This window comes from Phasianus colchicus, chromosome 1, assembly GCF_987193195.1.
Source record: "Phasianus colchicus chromosome 1, bPhaCol1.hap1.1, whole genome shotgun sequence".
Lineage (NCBI taxonomy): Eukaryota > Metazoa > Chordata > Aves > Galliformes > Phasianidae > Phasianus > Phasianus colchicus.
Window position 1 is genome coordinate 86,767,250 of NC_143436.1, and position 16,959 is coordinate 86,784,208.

At 38.8% G+C, this 16,959-nt stretch overlaps 2 protein-coding genes across 5 annotated transcripts in view; one reads left to right on the plus strand and one right to left on the minus strand.

Moving 5' to 3' along the window:
- The window catches only part of CMSS1 (cms1 ribosomal small subunit homolog), a 228,872-nt gene that overhangs the window by 55,515 nt on the left and 156,398 nt on the right, over nucleotides 1-16,959 (minus strand). The window contains exon 1 of one of the 3 annotated variants that reach the window (XM_090151385.1): nucleotides 10,365-10,610. The exons of the other annotated variants lie outside the window; for them this stretch is intronic. Coding sequence (XP_090007511.1) covers nucleotides 10,365-10,392 — 28 coding nt within the window. The 5' untranslated portion in view covers nucleotides 10,393-10,610. Of the gene's footprint in view, nucleotides 1-10,364; nucleotides 10,611-16,959 lie in introns of those variants that run through there. 3 annotated transcript variants of the gene reach the window in all.
- FILIP1L (filamin A interacting protein 1 like) overlaps nucleotides 1-16,959 on the plus strand; it is a 194,920-nt gene that overhangs the window by 25,495 nt on the left and 152,466 nt on the right. The gene's annotated exons all lie outside the window — the stretch shown is intronic.

The window sequence follows — 16,959 nt, forward strand, 5'->3', positions numbered from 1 at the left end:
CCTCTTGCTTACCACTGAGATCATCTGCTCAACACAGTTACGTGCCTTTGTTTTATGCTGCCTGTATCTCACGTGCCGTGCTGTTAAATACCTGGTTAATGGAGGAGTGCTGCTGTGGAGGGAGACTTGGTATGTGGATGGCTCAAGGGAACTGCACAGAAAATTGGGTAAGAGGAGTCACAAAACGGTTCAGCTGATAGGCAAGGCTCCACTAGGCACATGGAAAACAAGTCCTACAAACCCAGGACATGATGGACTTTCACTGGATGGACTTGATGGTATGCAGTGAGATGCAGGTTTGCAAGATCACCTACAGGGAACATAGCATTTGCTTTAAAAATATTAGTTAATTCCTTTCCAGTTTGTCTCTATGGTGGAAAATGCAGTTTCTGTTCTATTCTGTCTGAGCAAGGAGCTACTGCTAGGTTCTAATTGGCCTCAGTGGGGAATCCCTCATTAGTCACCACAGTTTGCTATGAAGACGAGGTACTTTCTGTGCATGGCCAAACCACAGCAATGAAACAGATTTCTTCAAAACTGAGAGATGTGAAGTAATCCCCTGCCACAAGAAAGATACTATCAGCTACTGTCATCATCCTGCATTTTCATTTGAGAGTGAAGATGCTTGTTCTGACCACTTCTGTGTCAAAAAGAGGAAAACAGCCTGCTGAGAAGGAAGCTTTGGGTTTTCTCTTGGCAATGCACTCTGGCCTTGGGCTCCAAACTCTCACATACCACATGTAAGTAGATTATGCTCCTCACCCAGCAGACAAGGAGGTGCATCTTCTCAGGAAGGAACAGAGTTCTCATAGCTTGCATGTAGCTACAGCTGAGCTACATAAAAAATGAGAGGCTGGAAACTGGGCTATCCCAATGGAACAGAAATGAAATGTTACAAAGACATTAAAAAAAGTTACAGTTCACCAAAGAAATGACATTAATTGGAAAATTCAAGAAATGCTAGCTGTGATTCTCTGAAGAATTCCTTCAGGCGTTTTGATCTGTGAGGGCACGTTCAAAGAACTTCTAGCAAGCAATAGTTTTATCCTAGACTACTACACTTTACTTTTATTGGAGACGGGAAGGAATGAGGAGAGTTACAAATCATGCAGTTATTATGGATATGAGACATCAGGGAAATGGAAGGAAAATGGATGGACTAAGTATAGCCACTAACAGAGGAAGCAAGTTACACAGAAATGAAGCATCTGTACAGTACCAGCACCAAATGACACAATTCTGTATGATTATGCATAATTCATATTAAGGTATTCCTTCAATCTGAAGAACTTACTTCAAACCAAATTCAAACCCAGAAAAAGTGAAAATAGTGAAGAGCGCAAAAGATGGCCTTAAAACAAGCAAACAACAACACGACAAAAATGAATGTTTGCCCTACATAAGCCAATGATGTACATTTAGATGACTCGCTTTATTACAAGGCTATGCCATGTTTTCACATATGTTTCACTCAAAGCACAAATTGGGAAACACACATATTCCTGAAGTTACTTCACTCTACTTTTTACTTGCTTAGAATACCTTTACTACAAAAAGGTGGCTGAGTTTGCAGATAGACTTGAGTTGACGGCTGCAGAAACCCACCACTGCTATTAGCCACGAAAAAATGAGGTGGGGGAGAAAAAGCCTATATACATGCATTGCTTTATTTCTACCTTGCACCTACAGAAATAGTAAAGGAAGTCTTCATAACAACATGCTGAGCTCAGATAGCAAGCAAATCAATCTGCTTATTCCTGTAACTGTACCACTCTGCATCTCTCTGTAATGTGTATTAAAACTGATTGGGTCCTTGCTTTCTTTGTAGCCTCTCACCTGAACGTGCCAACTCTTCCCATCCTTTAGCTAGCAAGGTGATGAGCTCTGCTGGCAGTCCTCGGTATGCCTCTGACTTATATAGGGATTTTTCTCTTAGCACGAGGAAATCCTAAGGCCATTACATGTATTTATGGCTAAACAGAATAAATCAAAAAAAACTTGAACCAACACAGCAGTTAGATCAACTACATTTCATTCCAGTGATTAAGAAGTTCTTTTGTATTGTGTTTTAAAAGTAAATGAATAACAAGACTTACAGTCAAGTGAATCATGGAAAAATATTTAATGTGAATTTCCAAAGAACAGTGTTTCTCAAGTTCTGTCATCATGCAGGAGATAGAACATGTCATTACTAATGGTTCTCATGTGTAACCAGAGTGACACTATAAGATAAGTTATTAAAAACCCTGTGGGATTCGCCCACAATTTTAGGTAAAGAACATTTTTAAAGTATTTTCCTGGCCAATGTCTGAAGCTGCATTCCAAAAATGAAGTGCAAATTTCACAGCCTCCAGCAACAGCAGAGTGCAGAATAGCTGAGATCCAATGTCCTTGCAGACAGTTTTCTGTATTTTGCTCCCCAAACAATAAAAATGTCACAAGAACTGCTAGCAGGTTGGAAGGAGGTCAGCAACACGAGTGTCAGGGGCTTTTTATTTCCTTTCTTTTAGACTCTTTGGGGAGTCTAGTAATCAAAACTTAGCGAAGTGCATAAGTATGTTGTGTAACAGGATTGTTAGATCTGTTGGCTTCATATTAAAAAGGCTATAAAACACAATTCCTATTATGGATATTTCTTGATGTTTGGTAGTAAGTCATGCATTCCCATTACAGATAGTCATCTTCATCCTCTTGCTGCTGAGATTTCTCATTAAAGAGCATTGTTGCAATACTTCCATAACCTTCCTGTAACTTGGGAATTTTACTTTGGGGGAAAAAATGTAACAGAATAATTAACATGTTTATCAATTCCACCCCTCTTAATTAATGCCAAAGCAGCTGGAAGAGCTGAAGCATTAACTACTTGCTTGCTTTGACTACCACACTGGGAGTGTTTGAACCACTTTTAGAATATCATCAGTAACAGAAGCCAGAATCCTCCTGCAATTCTATCCTCAAAGACGCATTTCAACAGCCAGTACAGACTTGCAAGAACATCCAAGACAAAGATTTATCTTCCTAGAGACATGTCAAATAATATCTCACCACTGATTTTCACAAACGGGAAAGCAGTAAAAATGGAAGCATACTTCATATTCGCTCTCAGGTGATGCCTAGGTAAAGCTCAGTAAGCTTGAGGTACAAAGTTCTCTGCATCTCCATCCCAACTGCCTGAGGAATGCCTCATCTTTCCTTTTCTAATGTGCCTGAGAAGTGGGATCAGCAAAGACAATCCTCCCAAAGCTTTCCTCAACAAATACTAAATCTCTTTGGAGAACTTTTATTTATAATAACCCACCACTGCAGACTACTGTCAATAGCCAGCAAACCATTTTCAAGCTTCGTTGGTGTAACTCAGAGAAGAATCCAGGCCAAGGATCATAAATACCATAAGCCAAATCTAAGTCACATTGCATTAAACGGCAAACTTCCTATTGAGTCTATAGGGACCAAAGTTTAATTCCTTGTTACTGAAACTTCTCCATTAAAAAACAGAGAACAAAACTGAGACTGAACTTCCTGAAAAGTATTTTGAGCTGCTATGAAGAGGGCTCCAAAAGTAATGCCTCTTATTTTATATTTCAGCAGTGTCAGTAGCAACAGTGGGGCACCGTCACTGATTCAGACTTTGATGCGTGCAGCAAACAGGCTCTTGTTCAATGCTGGCAAAAATGCATAGCTAGTGGTGGTACCTATGTTGAAAAATAATGTTTTGCAGCTGAGAATTCACCTAATCGTGCTCTGATGCTCTTTTAACTGTTGTAGTTAAAAGACAAATAGGAGGCATCACTCTCAGAATGACCTGCAATAGTTTTTCCACAAGTGCTGAACATTGAAAACATCCTCCTGAAGGCCAGAATTTCATATTCCTTAAGATTTCTAAGTATTCCACATTCTCACTCCCATGATACTTTGTAAACAAGTTTTAACATCAGTATAACATACATAACTGACTTTTTTCCAAAAACGTTAAGCCACAAAGTCTACAGACAGTTCAGTATCTTGTCCTCTGAATAACTGAGTTGGTCTTTCTTCTCAAAATGTAAAGCAGTATTCTAGACCCCTATTATTTGAACGTTATTTCTCAACTCCACAGAGAAAATATCTGTATTGAAAACACTTACTGAAAAATAAGACGCACAAAAGTAAGAATAACATTTGCTTTTGCATGAAAAAAAAAGAGGATTTTTTTTTTTTGCTAAGTTACAGTTGAAGAAAAAAAAAGAAGTGCTTATACACCTCTGGAATTATCTCCAGCTCAGCTGACATGGCTGCATGAATATGTCTCTGCCCACAGTAAGAACTGTTAGAGATGTTTTAAGAAGTCTCTGAGGACAGTTTATATGAATCAAAAATGTAGAACTGAGAACTGAAAAAAAATGCCTACCAGTCTCTGATATACAAGAAAAGATCTGGATTTAATCTCATGAGAGACTGATTTTTAAGTACAGGCATTAATTTATTGACTGCTAAAATGTTTGACTGGCAGAGGCATTACCCAAGGTCCTCTTAATTCCTTATGAATGTTTTATACCAAATGGTCTGTTGTAAAAAATCAACTCAGTGTGCTTTCCATCAAGGAGAAAACAGCAGAAAAACATCCATTATCAAGACTGGTGGTAACTCCATGTCCTATGTGTGTGGATCAGGTTTTCAGATCTCTCTATAAGAGAAGCAGTAACTGTGAAGCTGGTATCCCAAGTAATACAACAGAAGCACTGAACATGGAGGGGATTTGTGAACTGCATTCACCTAGGACAGATAACAAAACAGAGCTACTCATTTGTTGGAGTTTCTGGCTTCCTTTTCAAACCCAGGAACTGTTCACTCAGTGCAGCTGAATACTGCCTGCTGCCTCTCATTCTTCAGATAAAGAGAAATAAAAGTAGCCACATCCTTAACTCACAGCGTGACCTCCTAGTTGATATATGACCACGAACAAGAACTGTCTCCCAGCCATGAAAAAGGAAATAATGGAGAAAAGCTGTCTGTAGTGAATGTTAAGGAGATGGGAAAATGTCTCCAATGGCAGCTTTTGCCTGCTCATGCTACGAATTTCACCCTGCATACTGAGTCAAGTAACAGAGTGGGACTGAATAGATGCATGCGTTGCAGTTGCTTTTAATGACAAGGAAATTTCAATTCTGAGAGATGTGAAAGGAACATGAGAACTGCAGAGTGGTTTCACTACACAGGCAAGGAGCAATGTTTCCGAAGCATTCACCTGAATACAACCCAGCTGAAGTCATGTGGTAAATCTGTCCTTGCCAGACTCTTGGCCTCAATAAACTCCTGGCAGAATAGATGGAGACCAGGAAAGCAACACCCCAAAAGAAGCAATTTGACTTTTAGGTGACTTTGATAAGCTGCGAGAAGCCCAGAGAGTATTTTCTTCTTTAGTCTACACACAAATAAAACGAGAAAAAGAAATCTCTGCTGAGCGTATCATCAGCCTCAGTAAAATTAAACACAACATGCTCTCCTGTCACTATTGGACACTGTTTTTCATATAGAGCCATGCTTCATCCTGAAATCTTTTTGATCTAAACAGAGTCAGCCAATGCTCCTGTCTCTATTCTGATGCAAGCACAGCCCCAGGTAAATCAGAGGTTCAAGTGTGGCTTATGTGCCTCCTGTAATCCAGCTCTGCTATTTTATAAGTTAGTAAAGGTGAACAAGGAAAGTGTAAGACATGCAAAGGAATAAACCAAATATTTTCAAGTTACCACCTAAAAACATGGTCCATAGGAGAGGGAGTGAACCTTTCACAATCTGGCGAAATGACCTCATTTATGATGTGGATGTTGGTTGCATGTCTCCACAACTACCTGGAAGATGTGTTACGTCTGTGAGGGCTTCTACAAACTCAAAGATGAAAGAACTAAAGAAAGACAAATTTGATAAATATTTTCCCTCATCACTGACTAATTCTGATGAAAGGCCAGAACTGAGTTAAGCCAACTCTTCATTTGATAGGCAACTGAAAAAAACAGCCAGACAAGACTGTAACCCAAAGCAAACTAACTGTATGTGAAGTCAGCCTAAAGAATGCATATTCCATATTATTTCTTGAGGATGAATATAGATTTTCACAAGAAACAGGCACAGGTTGAAGGAGCAATTCTGTGAGTGGTGGGCACTGTCATTAGCTCAGCCCCAACTCTGCTTTTCTGATATTACCGCAATTTAATGCAGCAGAGAGTACCAGGAGAAGACACGGTCTTGATAATCTGAAGCTCCGATAGCCATCAGTTAAATGAGATGACAGTATAATATAACAAGGAGTTAACCCATTAAACAAGTTATTATAGAGCTCCCTCCTGAAGGACTGCTCAATTGCAAATAAAACTATCCTTGAAATTCAGTTTCCACTGATGGAAAGATCTTGTAGCAAACGCTACGACAGCACGATGAGATCACAAAATTATAGAGGTTGGAAGGGACCTCTGGAGATCACTCAGTTTAACCTCTGTGCTACAGCAGGTTCCCTAGAGTAGGTTGCACAGGAAAGCACCCAGCCAGATCTTGAATATTTCCAGAGAAATAAACTCCACAACCTCCCCGGACAGCCTGTTCCAGTGCTCTGTCACCCTCAAAGTAAAAAAAAAGAAGGCCTTCACATAGCCACTGAGTCAAATGGGATCTCAGATGTTGCTTCAGTTACCCAATTTAATAGTACACCTGTAAAGACAGGCTTCAAACTGACCCTGTTCCAGAGGACAGAACTCACAGATTCCAGACAATCCATCATCAAAACTGCTGCAAAAGCAGCAGCCGAATTTAACATCAGCACCTGATATTATTAAACAGATGGACCTGCACTACAGCATTCTCATACAGGAGCTTACACAAAAACTTCAAAGAAAAAAAAAAAATCAAGCACACATTATCATTACATTCATTTGACCTCAACAAGTGACCATGAATGAAGTAATCTTGTATGGTATTAAAGTTAATGCTGGAGATTCTGTACTTTAAAAACAGCACTTTTTCCTAAAGTAAGGACAAAAGTCCTGCTTCCTCCACATTCCTTCCTTCATGGTGTTTTGCAGGGTAACTTCTGTTACCAAAGACATAAAATTCAAGACTTGGACACTAGTGCTCATTAAAAGACAAGAACTTGTCCATCCTCTCCCATTACTAGTTCACCCAAATTCCAAATTAAACTATTCTGCTTCTCTAGATTTCCATCTTGATTTGGTGACAGCTTAGTAAGTAGCTGAATTTTCTCCATGCAGAATTTTCTTCTGTCTTTTTTCTTACTGAATAGTCAAAAAGTTTTTCAAAGGAAGGAAAATCAAAGGTAGAAACTTGTCTTGAAAGATTCTGCTTTAAGGAAGAGTGAGGTAGGGGGAAAAAAAAAAAAAAAAAAAAAGAGGCAAGAAGCAAAGAAACAGCTTTTGTTCTTAACTTTAAAAAAAAAAAAAAAAAAAAGGGTCATCCTCCCTATCAAGATTTTAAAATTCAAAGGAAAGTAACCATGATTAATAGATGCTTTTACAAGAGTGGTGATGAATAAAAACTAGCCACTGGGCAAATTCTAACAAGCTAAACTGGCTAATGATCAAGCAAATGGGTGGTTGCAAGCAGCTGCAAAATAAGCTGCATGTGTTATTTCAACAATATTTGGAATTCATAGACATATTTTTTTTTACATTTTTCTGCAAATAATTGCTACAAGCACATCCATCTTGAGATGGAAGTTGTGTTCTATTTAATTCTGCTATTGGAGTATTCTGGACTCTGATTACAGCTCTATGTGGAATAGCCAAAACATAACGGGTTACAGGGAGGATGAAAAGTACGTTAGTGGCTTAAAGAACACAATGGGTTGTCACTGCTTAACTGTCAATGCTCAAAAATGTCAGCTTGGTCACTTCACCTTCTTCCCCTGCTTTAATATTAATACTACTAACTCAAGCTCCAGTTGCTCACCTGCCATTGTACGAAACCTAGAAATGTACATGAATGCCAATCTACCATCTCTCATTAGGAGATTTTTACCCTTCATCTGCCTTTGGTTCCTCCCCTAACATACTATAAGAAGACCTGTGTAATCTTCATATATTCTTGCCCTGCATGCCAATGTGTGTCCCAAGGACCTCAGCAGCAAACCCTTTCAGTCTAAAATGTGCTCTGGCATCAACTCATCTGGATGGAGTTTACACTTAGGGCAGCGCTGGGGAGGGCCCAGACCAGATGTCCCTTCCTTGGAGTCTTCAATTTGGGCTTTTGCCTGCCATTGTGCCCTTGTGCTTCTTTGGGCTTGTGGAGCTTGGCCTCTGGTGGACTGATGGCTCCTGTTCTGCTGTCCTGGGAGGACCTGAGGCAATGTACTCATGGGGATTCCCCATTTGCCTTTGTGCTCACATAACCTAAGATGTTCCTTGTGCAAGAGTGACCTGACAACCAAAATTCCCTCCTAGCTTTATTTCCCTTTTCAATATATTTTCTTTTATAATTGGAAAACATCTGCTCTTCCTATTGAGCATTTGGTATAATTTAGAGGAAGAATGAAAGGCATTTGTATCAGAAACACAAACAGAGGAACCAGGATCAGACCAAACAATCCTCACAGAAAGCATGAAAATAAATTAAAAAAAAAAAAAAGATTTTCTGAATTCCAACCTCCTTCTTTTTAGAGGAGAACGCATTAGGCATTTTTCTGCAGTCACCAACTTTTAGTTTATTAACGGTTGAAGAATTTAACATTTAATTTAATGCTTACTCTTCCTATCCCCAGCCTGGCCCAAGCAATACTTCATGAGGTAAATTTGACACAAGGGAACATTTCAACTGATCCAACACATCACTTCAAGAGAAGACAAGACAGACACTGGCCCTTCTGGTCAATGTGGGTACACAAGGCTGAATGAGGCCTGTACACAGCAGCCTGATGAAATTTTGGGGACCAACTCTTTCCAAGCATGGGAAAAATATTTATGTAATCTTTCTTTTGCCAGATGTAAATCTGGGAGCTCAACTGAGCTGATGTTACTATTTCTTTAAATTTAAAGAGCAAAACATCTTTCAGTGCTCTTATGATTTCCACCATTACTGCTTAAAAAAAAAAAAAAAAGGCACCACACAATTCTAAATACCAACAAATAATTTCATTAGGAATAAGCAAAGCATTGTGTTTAAAGTATAGTTCAGAAGACAGGATTTGGACATTCAGGGATAACGAGAGTCCTTTGTATGCAAACAACAGCATTATTCCACATTAAGCCTCACAGGTCCCAGGTACTCTGATGCCTGGTTTATGTGTGTGTCTGTGCTTCACCTTGCTTGCCTAGGGCTCCTGGAAGGAGGCAGCCCCAAGTGCCCTCAGACAATCTGCAGCTTTTTGTTTCTTAAATGGGAAATGTACCTCCTTTTCGTTGACAGCATATAGTCTTCCTCTTTTACAAGCAGAGACTGTTTATAGCATACTCCCTGAAGAAGTGAAAAAGTTTCTGGATTTCTGTATCACTTAATATAATGGTCTGTCACTTAAAAATAAATACATCAGCAAAAAAAAAAAAAAAAAAAAGGGTGATTGAAAAGAAAAACAATAAGATTTTAAAAACAGTAACAAAAAATAATCATCAACATCCTGATTACTGGAAAGTCCATTTCATAGTTAGGAAACAGCAGTGATGCAGACAAATTTCAAAATTTCAAAGTAATAAATAAGTGCAGAAAATCAACACAAGAAAGGCTGTTATGAAAGCCTTTTGCAGCAGGAATAAACACCAAATCCTTAAAAAAAGAAACCAACAACAAAACTACAGATGGTCCAAGAACACATGTTCATAACAAATACAAGAACCAGCTTATAAACAGCACATGAATTAAGAACAGAACAATGGCAATAGTTCTTCAGATTATATCTGCAATGGGAAATGGGTCACCCATGGAAGGGATGCTGACAAACCCACCTGCCACAGTCAAGATTGGATTGATTCTTACTCACGTTTCTGTCAACTTGAATGACAATTGAGCATGCCAACAGTCAGAAAAACAGTCTAGAGTTTAGAAACAAATGTTGTGTACCTATATAGGGAAAAACAGCCTCTTCATCACATGGTAACATACAAAAAAGAAACAAGCCATGAGAACATACCAACATGAAGAGGCATGACACAAATCACTAGCTCCTTCTTCCTTAAATAGCCTCGCTTGGCAAAGTTTAAAGAAGTTATTGCAGAGTTTTCTGCCTGTGCAAATACCAAAGGATGACTTCAGGTTAGGAGGGTTAAGGAAACAGTTGAAAGTAGCAGTTTCATTTGTAACTACTTTTAACTCAGTGGCCCCTAAATATTTTCCAGTACAAACTTTAAACTAAACAGAGGGGTGAGTTTTTTTCTGTCCCTTCAACTCACCTTTTAGGTTAAATTGTAGATATCCCATATAAAGGACAGTTGGCTGCTGCCACCCTCTATCCAACCTCTGTGTTTGTCATCACTGAAACTCAAAAACATGATTTTTTTATATTCTGCATTCTGCAATGGCACATAATGCTTCTGCATTTTTCTTATATCCACTGCCAAAAACTTGATGTTCTATAAGACTCTGCTAACCCCAGCAACAGCTATGACTGCTTTGGTAGTTGTAGACTTCTCTATTCACCATTTCCTTCAAAGCTGTGGCTTTAGAGAGCTACCAGCAACTCTTAGGGATGCTACTTAAGACAGAAAGACAGACACACAAAAAGAAAAGCAGGAAAAAGCAACATTGAAAATCCTACTTTAAAAGATTGCTATAAAATTCTTGCTTCCTTCAATACTATCCTATACCTGAATTCTGCATGTAGAATGTGACTGGGTTTCTTCCTGAAATCCCTCAACAGAACATACAGTTTCGTCTGTGGTAAACAGACTAACATCAGACAGTAAAACTGCATTCTCATTGAATTTAGCTATAGTTCTCATTAAAATAATGAGCATGCATAGCTGGGGAAAGCTGAAATTCAACACTGGTGTCAGTGTGTCTCAGGCCACTCCACAAATTACTAGAAACTCCAATATACTCCCAGTTGTGAAATTCAGTTGAAAAACTTTTCAGGCTAACCAGAAGTTATTTCTATTGTAGCAAAAAGTAAAACTAAACTACTAAGTTACTTGATTTGAATTGGCGTGATGAAAATCTCACTATATGGGGAAAAGAGTAAAATGGTTGATTTTGGCTGTGGTTGCTGCTGCTGTTGTTTTGCTCAACCTTATTTTAAGAAAAGCTGCATTTTTTAACAGTGACTAAGTTCAGTAATGAGTTATAGCTAATAACTTGTATAAGTAATATATGTTAGTTTCTCCATCACCTGAAGCCTTTAAATCAATATTGGGCACCTCCTTAGAAGATAAGCTGTAGCTCAGCCAAGCTTATTGAATTGTATAAAGAAATGCTAGATTAGGCTCCATGGTTTATGTTTATATAAGATTGCAAACATGACATAATGTCTCTAACTGTAAGTATCTACTAATCTATAAAATATCCAAAAATACAAAGGCCCTAGGAGATACAAACTCTCATGGATGCAAGCAAGCATGGGCATGTAACACAGACTAACATATGGCTAATGAGAAATAATAAAACTTCAATAAGGGCAACTTTGGTGAGGTATGCAAAACATGCAATCAGTATCATGCTACAAATGCAGTGCTGAAAATAAAACTTCACATCTTATAAGAGCACAAACACATCTACAGAACATATCTGTCTTACCAGTGTCATGGCAACTGTAGGAATAAACACACACACTAACATCAAAGAGAAGCAACTTCATCCAATTAAGTAACATTGCTTATAAAAGGAACAAGCAAGAGCTGGCTGACCACATATCCATAAAAGCTGAGAATGTTTTCTGCTTCCAAAGAGTGTTTTAATGTCTTAAGAAGAAAAAAAGGAAAAAAAGAAGAAAAACAAAGTATTTGTCCCTTGTTTTACAGTCCCTGAGCGCACAAAGTTAACAAGCTGAACAGATGCACATCTCAGGAACTTTTCCAAATCCAACCTGTCTCATTTCCACCCACCTTAGAATTGATAATCCTAACACAAACTCCCTTACCTAGGTCCTGATCCCACAGGCTGAGCTAACCCTCACACAAGCATCCAGCTCCTTGCCCTCACCCTGGAGACAACCTGCTCATACAAATCAGCTGACAAATTCAAAATGAAACAGCTAAATCTGCCTGGTCAGGGATTACCTTGCATTTCACCACTGTCTGCCTGCTGAACAGCCTTCACAGTACTGTGACTCACTGCTTCAATTCCATGAAATGCAATGAATTTGTAAGAAATACTGTGAACCGTTAGACAGACCAGTAAGAACAGATTTACAAGGTTGATTCAGTACTGCTTCCTAAAGAAGTAAGCTTTGCATTGCATGTTTAACAGTGCTCTGTCAGACACTGTCCCTTATCGTTCACTGTTGGCCAGTTCCAAAAGGGAGAGGGAAGTCCCAAAGACACTAAGTTTACTAAAAATCTGGTGAGAAGTCACAGCAGACAACAAAAGATTATAATCAGAGCATGTATAGAAGAAAAGTAGGCAGACTCTGCTATTACACATCTTGTCTGGTGATACAACACCAACATTGCTTCTGGTTAGATGCAAAGGCCTGGTGGAATGTTTGGCAGGGAGCACAGTGAAGCTTGGGTCACTGTGGAAATATAATTAACCAAGCAGAAAAGGAAACAAATCAGTAGGAAACTAACCATTATTATTATTATTATTATTGTCAGCCAACAAACAACTTCAATTTACTCATTTAACCATAGTATCATTTTCTATTACAAATTACACTGTATGTATGTTCACAAGTTTTCTACATCTAAGAAAAAACCCAGACTAGAAAAACCCATCCTGAATGATGTATTGCTTACAATTTCCTACAATAAATCTAACTGTCACAGAAGGAACCTTACTCACGAACTGCATCAGAAATATAATTATTAACTAGCAAGCAAATATAAGAGAATTTTTCCCTTTTTTAAAAGTTTCATGCTGTGAAACTTTGAGAAGCTGACAACTGTGTACCCCACATCTTCACCATGACTAATAAGTACAAGTATGGTTTAAAAGAATTTCAGAATTTTGTGAGAACAATGTTAGCATAGAAACTTACGCAGCTTATTGACCCACTGAAACCAATTCAAAATAACTGCTATGCACATATTCATTCCCAATAAAGCAAGCCTGTAAGCCACCAATTGGGAAGAAGAACAGGCAAAGGAATAGACTTCTGTATTTAATAACCAGTAATAATTGAGACCACTATTGCCTACCTTGCTCACTTTTAAAATGCTCACTTTTAAAAACCTTGCAAACTTTTAAAATGCTGTCACTTGAATGTCTGAAATACCTTGTTTCTCACGACAACTCAGTTCTGTTCTCCAGACTAAGGGTCCCAATAACTGCTGCCATTTGAAGCATCCGAACATTACTTGCATATGTATTATAAAAACAGCACTTGCAGTAGGAGTAAAGCTTTTAAAGTTTGGGGGAAATAACTGTGGGGTTTTCCTCTTTTGAGAGCTTAAAGTTTTATGAGTGAACCTAAAGGACTGCCAGACTTCTGAAGTGACAACACATTACGAAAAAATTTCCTATGTGCTTTGCAAATTTGAAGTCAGCCACATTTCACAACTGACATCAGGTTTTTAATATCAGCTCTAATGAAATATAATTCTCCAATGACATAGCTGTGAAGTACAGCATTTTCATTTCACTAGCTGGCAGAGAAGTTTTGGCCTTATTATTGTTATTACTTACGTAGAGCCAGAAGTGTTCTAGGCCCCGCACAGACACATATGAAGACAAGGCCTCTTCCTTGTATCTGATGTAAACACTGAGACCACAGGGTATTGGTATTCAGCTTAACAGAAGGGGTCAGATTCATTTTCACACAGCTGCTATGGCCAAGTCGCATATTAGGACACAAGAATATGAATACAATGTAAGGGAATAGCCTGCCTTCATCTTCCCTCCAGTTTCAGTTTCACTAATCTCGTTGGGTGGGATTGAATAGTTTTTAGTTTGGGAGAGTTCTATTGTTTGTTTTTGTGGGTTTCTTTTTTTTTTAAAAAAAAAAAAAAAACAAAACAACAAAGTATCTACAGTAAGTAAAAAAATTCTGGCCATCAGCAATATCCTGAGGGAAACGGAGGGCAAGCTGGAAACTAAGAATTATTAACACTGTTTTTAAATCTGGTTCTTGTTTAGGCCACATTTTATTATGTTAAATGAAAGAATAAGATATTTATTTCGAAAGCACAGGTACACGCACAGCTTATGACAGTTTAATTGCAGTCAGTACAAATCAGGATGCTCCCATTTGCAGATAATGGAACTATGTAACTGTGCAGCTCTCCTCCTTCCTCAAGCCCCAAGAATCTAAGGAGTAGGAATAAGAAAAAAGCCCAAATTCTCCACTTCCCTGAGGCCCATAGCCACTTAATAGAGATGAAAGTAGGGCATGGCAGACTGCAAGAGGAGAAGAAATCTTGCATTCTCAGATAGCCCAGGACAGTTGGTAGGAACACCTGCCATGGGCGCTTTTTTCCGAATTTGATTTGAGGGATCAGCAACAAGAGCGATGTTGTACTTTTCCCTTCAACCTCTGTATCCTGCTCAATGCATATGGCTGTTCAGGATACCAATGGTGTTACTCTAGGAAAGAAACATGCCTCACCCCAGCTTCTCCTAAGATATTTAAAGGTTCTGGAGACTGAGCAATAACCTTGATGTCACGGGGATCCTGATTCCCCTATGGAATCCCATGCATGTAGAAACAGCTCCAGTGCAAATGGGTATTTGAAAGGGGTCTCTCACAGTCAGGCACAAAGTGACAAACCTAGGCCTGACCTGACAAAATGTACATGTGAAGAAGAAAAGGATAATTGATCTTCTTGCCAAGCAGAAAGTGAGGGAGCCACTGCTGCTAATCTAAAAACAGTTATCTCCAAATGACAATTGTGAGTAGAAAACAGCAGGCTGTATCACCTCCACCATGGGGCTGATTCATGCACACACACGGTGGAAGAAGGAACAAGAACCAGCATATGGTGCATAAAGTTTAGAGGAGGAAAAAAAAGCCACCTAAAACCACATGGGACAGATGTCTAGCAAGAATTAACATCAGATCTCACTAAGGGGCATTAGCCTACTGTGTAGCTCTTGTGGTAACCCCTTGTTTGATTCACAACACATAAAAGTAAGTAGTTCAGTAGAAATTCTCCCTTGGACTGGACTCCGATCTCAAGTTAGCTTAGGAACCATGACCTCTTTTTATACATCTCAGAAATCCTCAAGGAATTTTGAACAGGCCTACACACAACTGGAATTCTTAGTGAATTGACAACTGCACCTCAGCTCCATTTGAGGCTATAGCAAAAAGGTGAAGAGACTGTATTTGCTTTTGCTAGTCAGAAAATTGAATAAAGAGGGGAAAGGCTGTGTAAGACATTACAGTGTGCACTGGTGGTGGTTGTTTGTCCCAGTGCTGCAGTTCATCTCCAAAAAAATGGCTGTAGAGGATGAAGTAAGTGTTATTCTTCAATTTCTCTACATGGCTGACAAAAAATTAGACTCGTCTCCAATGTTGATGGAACACAGAAGAGAAAATACAGTGCACTGCCTCCCAAAAACAGACATAAACTTTGGTTCTCTCTGAAGGAACTCTGGAAAGAGGTGGAGGATGAATGTGGACTGGCAGCCTTTTCCAGTCTGCACAGCCACACATAAAAAGTTAGGAATGACATAGCTCACCTATCCTCTGAGGGGTAGTTTGAAACTCATGAGTGAAGGGAGTACAGGAGTACTGCAGGGGAAAAGCTGCTATAGCTGCTTTGCACACCCAGAAAGATCATAATCAGGACTCACTTGCTGGAGGCTTTGACTTGGTACGAAAAGAATCAAAATCATCCAAGGATGATGGGATTTGGCCCATTGCAAATGGTGGCATTTATAATGGAGCACAGCATCACTGTCTGCATGCTACAGACATAGCATGCCTTTCATAATGTCACATTATAATACTTTGTATTAAGATTTTTATACAGTAGATCTTTAATTCAAGTAATCACATTTCCCATATAGTGGGAAACAATCTGCATTGACCACACCCAACAAGCCATTGTCTGAGTATTTTTTCCATAATAACTTCCATTTAAATATATATATAAAGAACTCTGTTTCTCTAGTAAAAGGCAATGTAAGCCCAAAATGAGCAAAACCGTGACATCCATTTCCTCAGGCACTGAAGCAATGCATGGTCAAGAAGGAGAAAACCTAGTTAACTAGTTGCTAAGACTATCTTGAGTCCCTACCTGCAAACTCCCAAAACACTACTGCTCACAAAGCACTAGAGGATTAATATGCAAAGTGATACTAAAATGGTATTAAAACTTTTACATCTTCCATCCACACAAATTAGTCCCCTCCTGTCCCTCCACAGCTTCCAGCCTCAAATATCCTGGCATAAAATGATCAGACAAAATAGGTGACTTATGTTTTTATTGGTTCCTTCAGACTATGACGACATTTCCTAAAACACAGAGCCAGGAAACCATTAATGATTGAAAAAGTGGAAAGGGTCAGGCTATTTCAAAGGGCCTGTGTTTGCTAAGAAACCTTTGTTACAAACGTATAGGCCACTTAAGATTAAATTAATAGTAACAAAAATATTTAACGTTCACATTGTGTTTCTAGCTTTAAATACGTTAGGAACACACTTGTAAGACAACACTCCTGCGTGGTAAGAAATAATTATCCCGTTTTTACCTTATTCAGAATTTAAACTGGAAGATTTTACCTCAGATTTTATAAAGCAGTAAGTCCTCTCCAAGATCAAAAGTCTCCTCAGGTTTGTACACTCCCTCAATCTCAGGTTCTTACTTAAGGGAAAAAAGGAAACGCTCTCAAGCTTATCAACATTACGAAAAGGAAGAGGAGGTGGATTTTCTTGATTTAGCTCAGCTG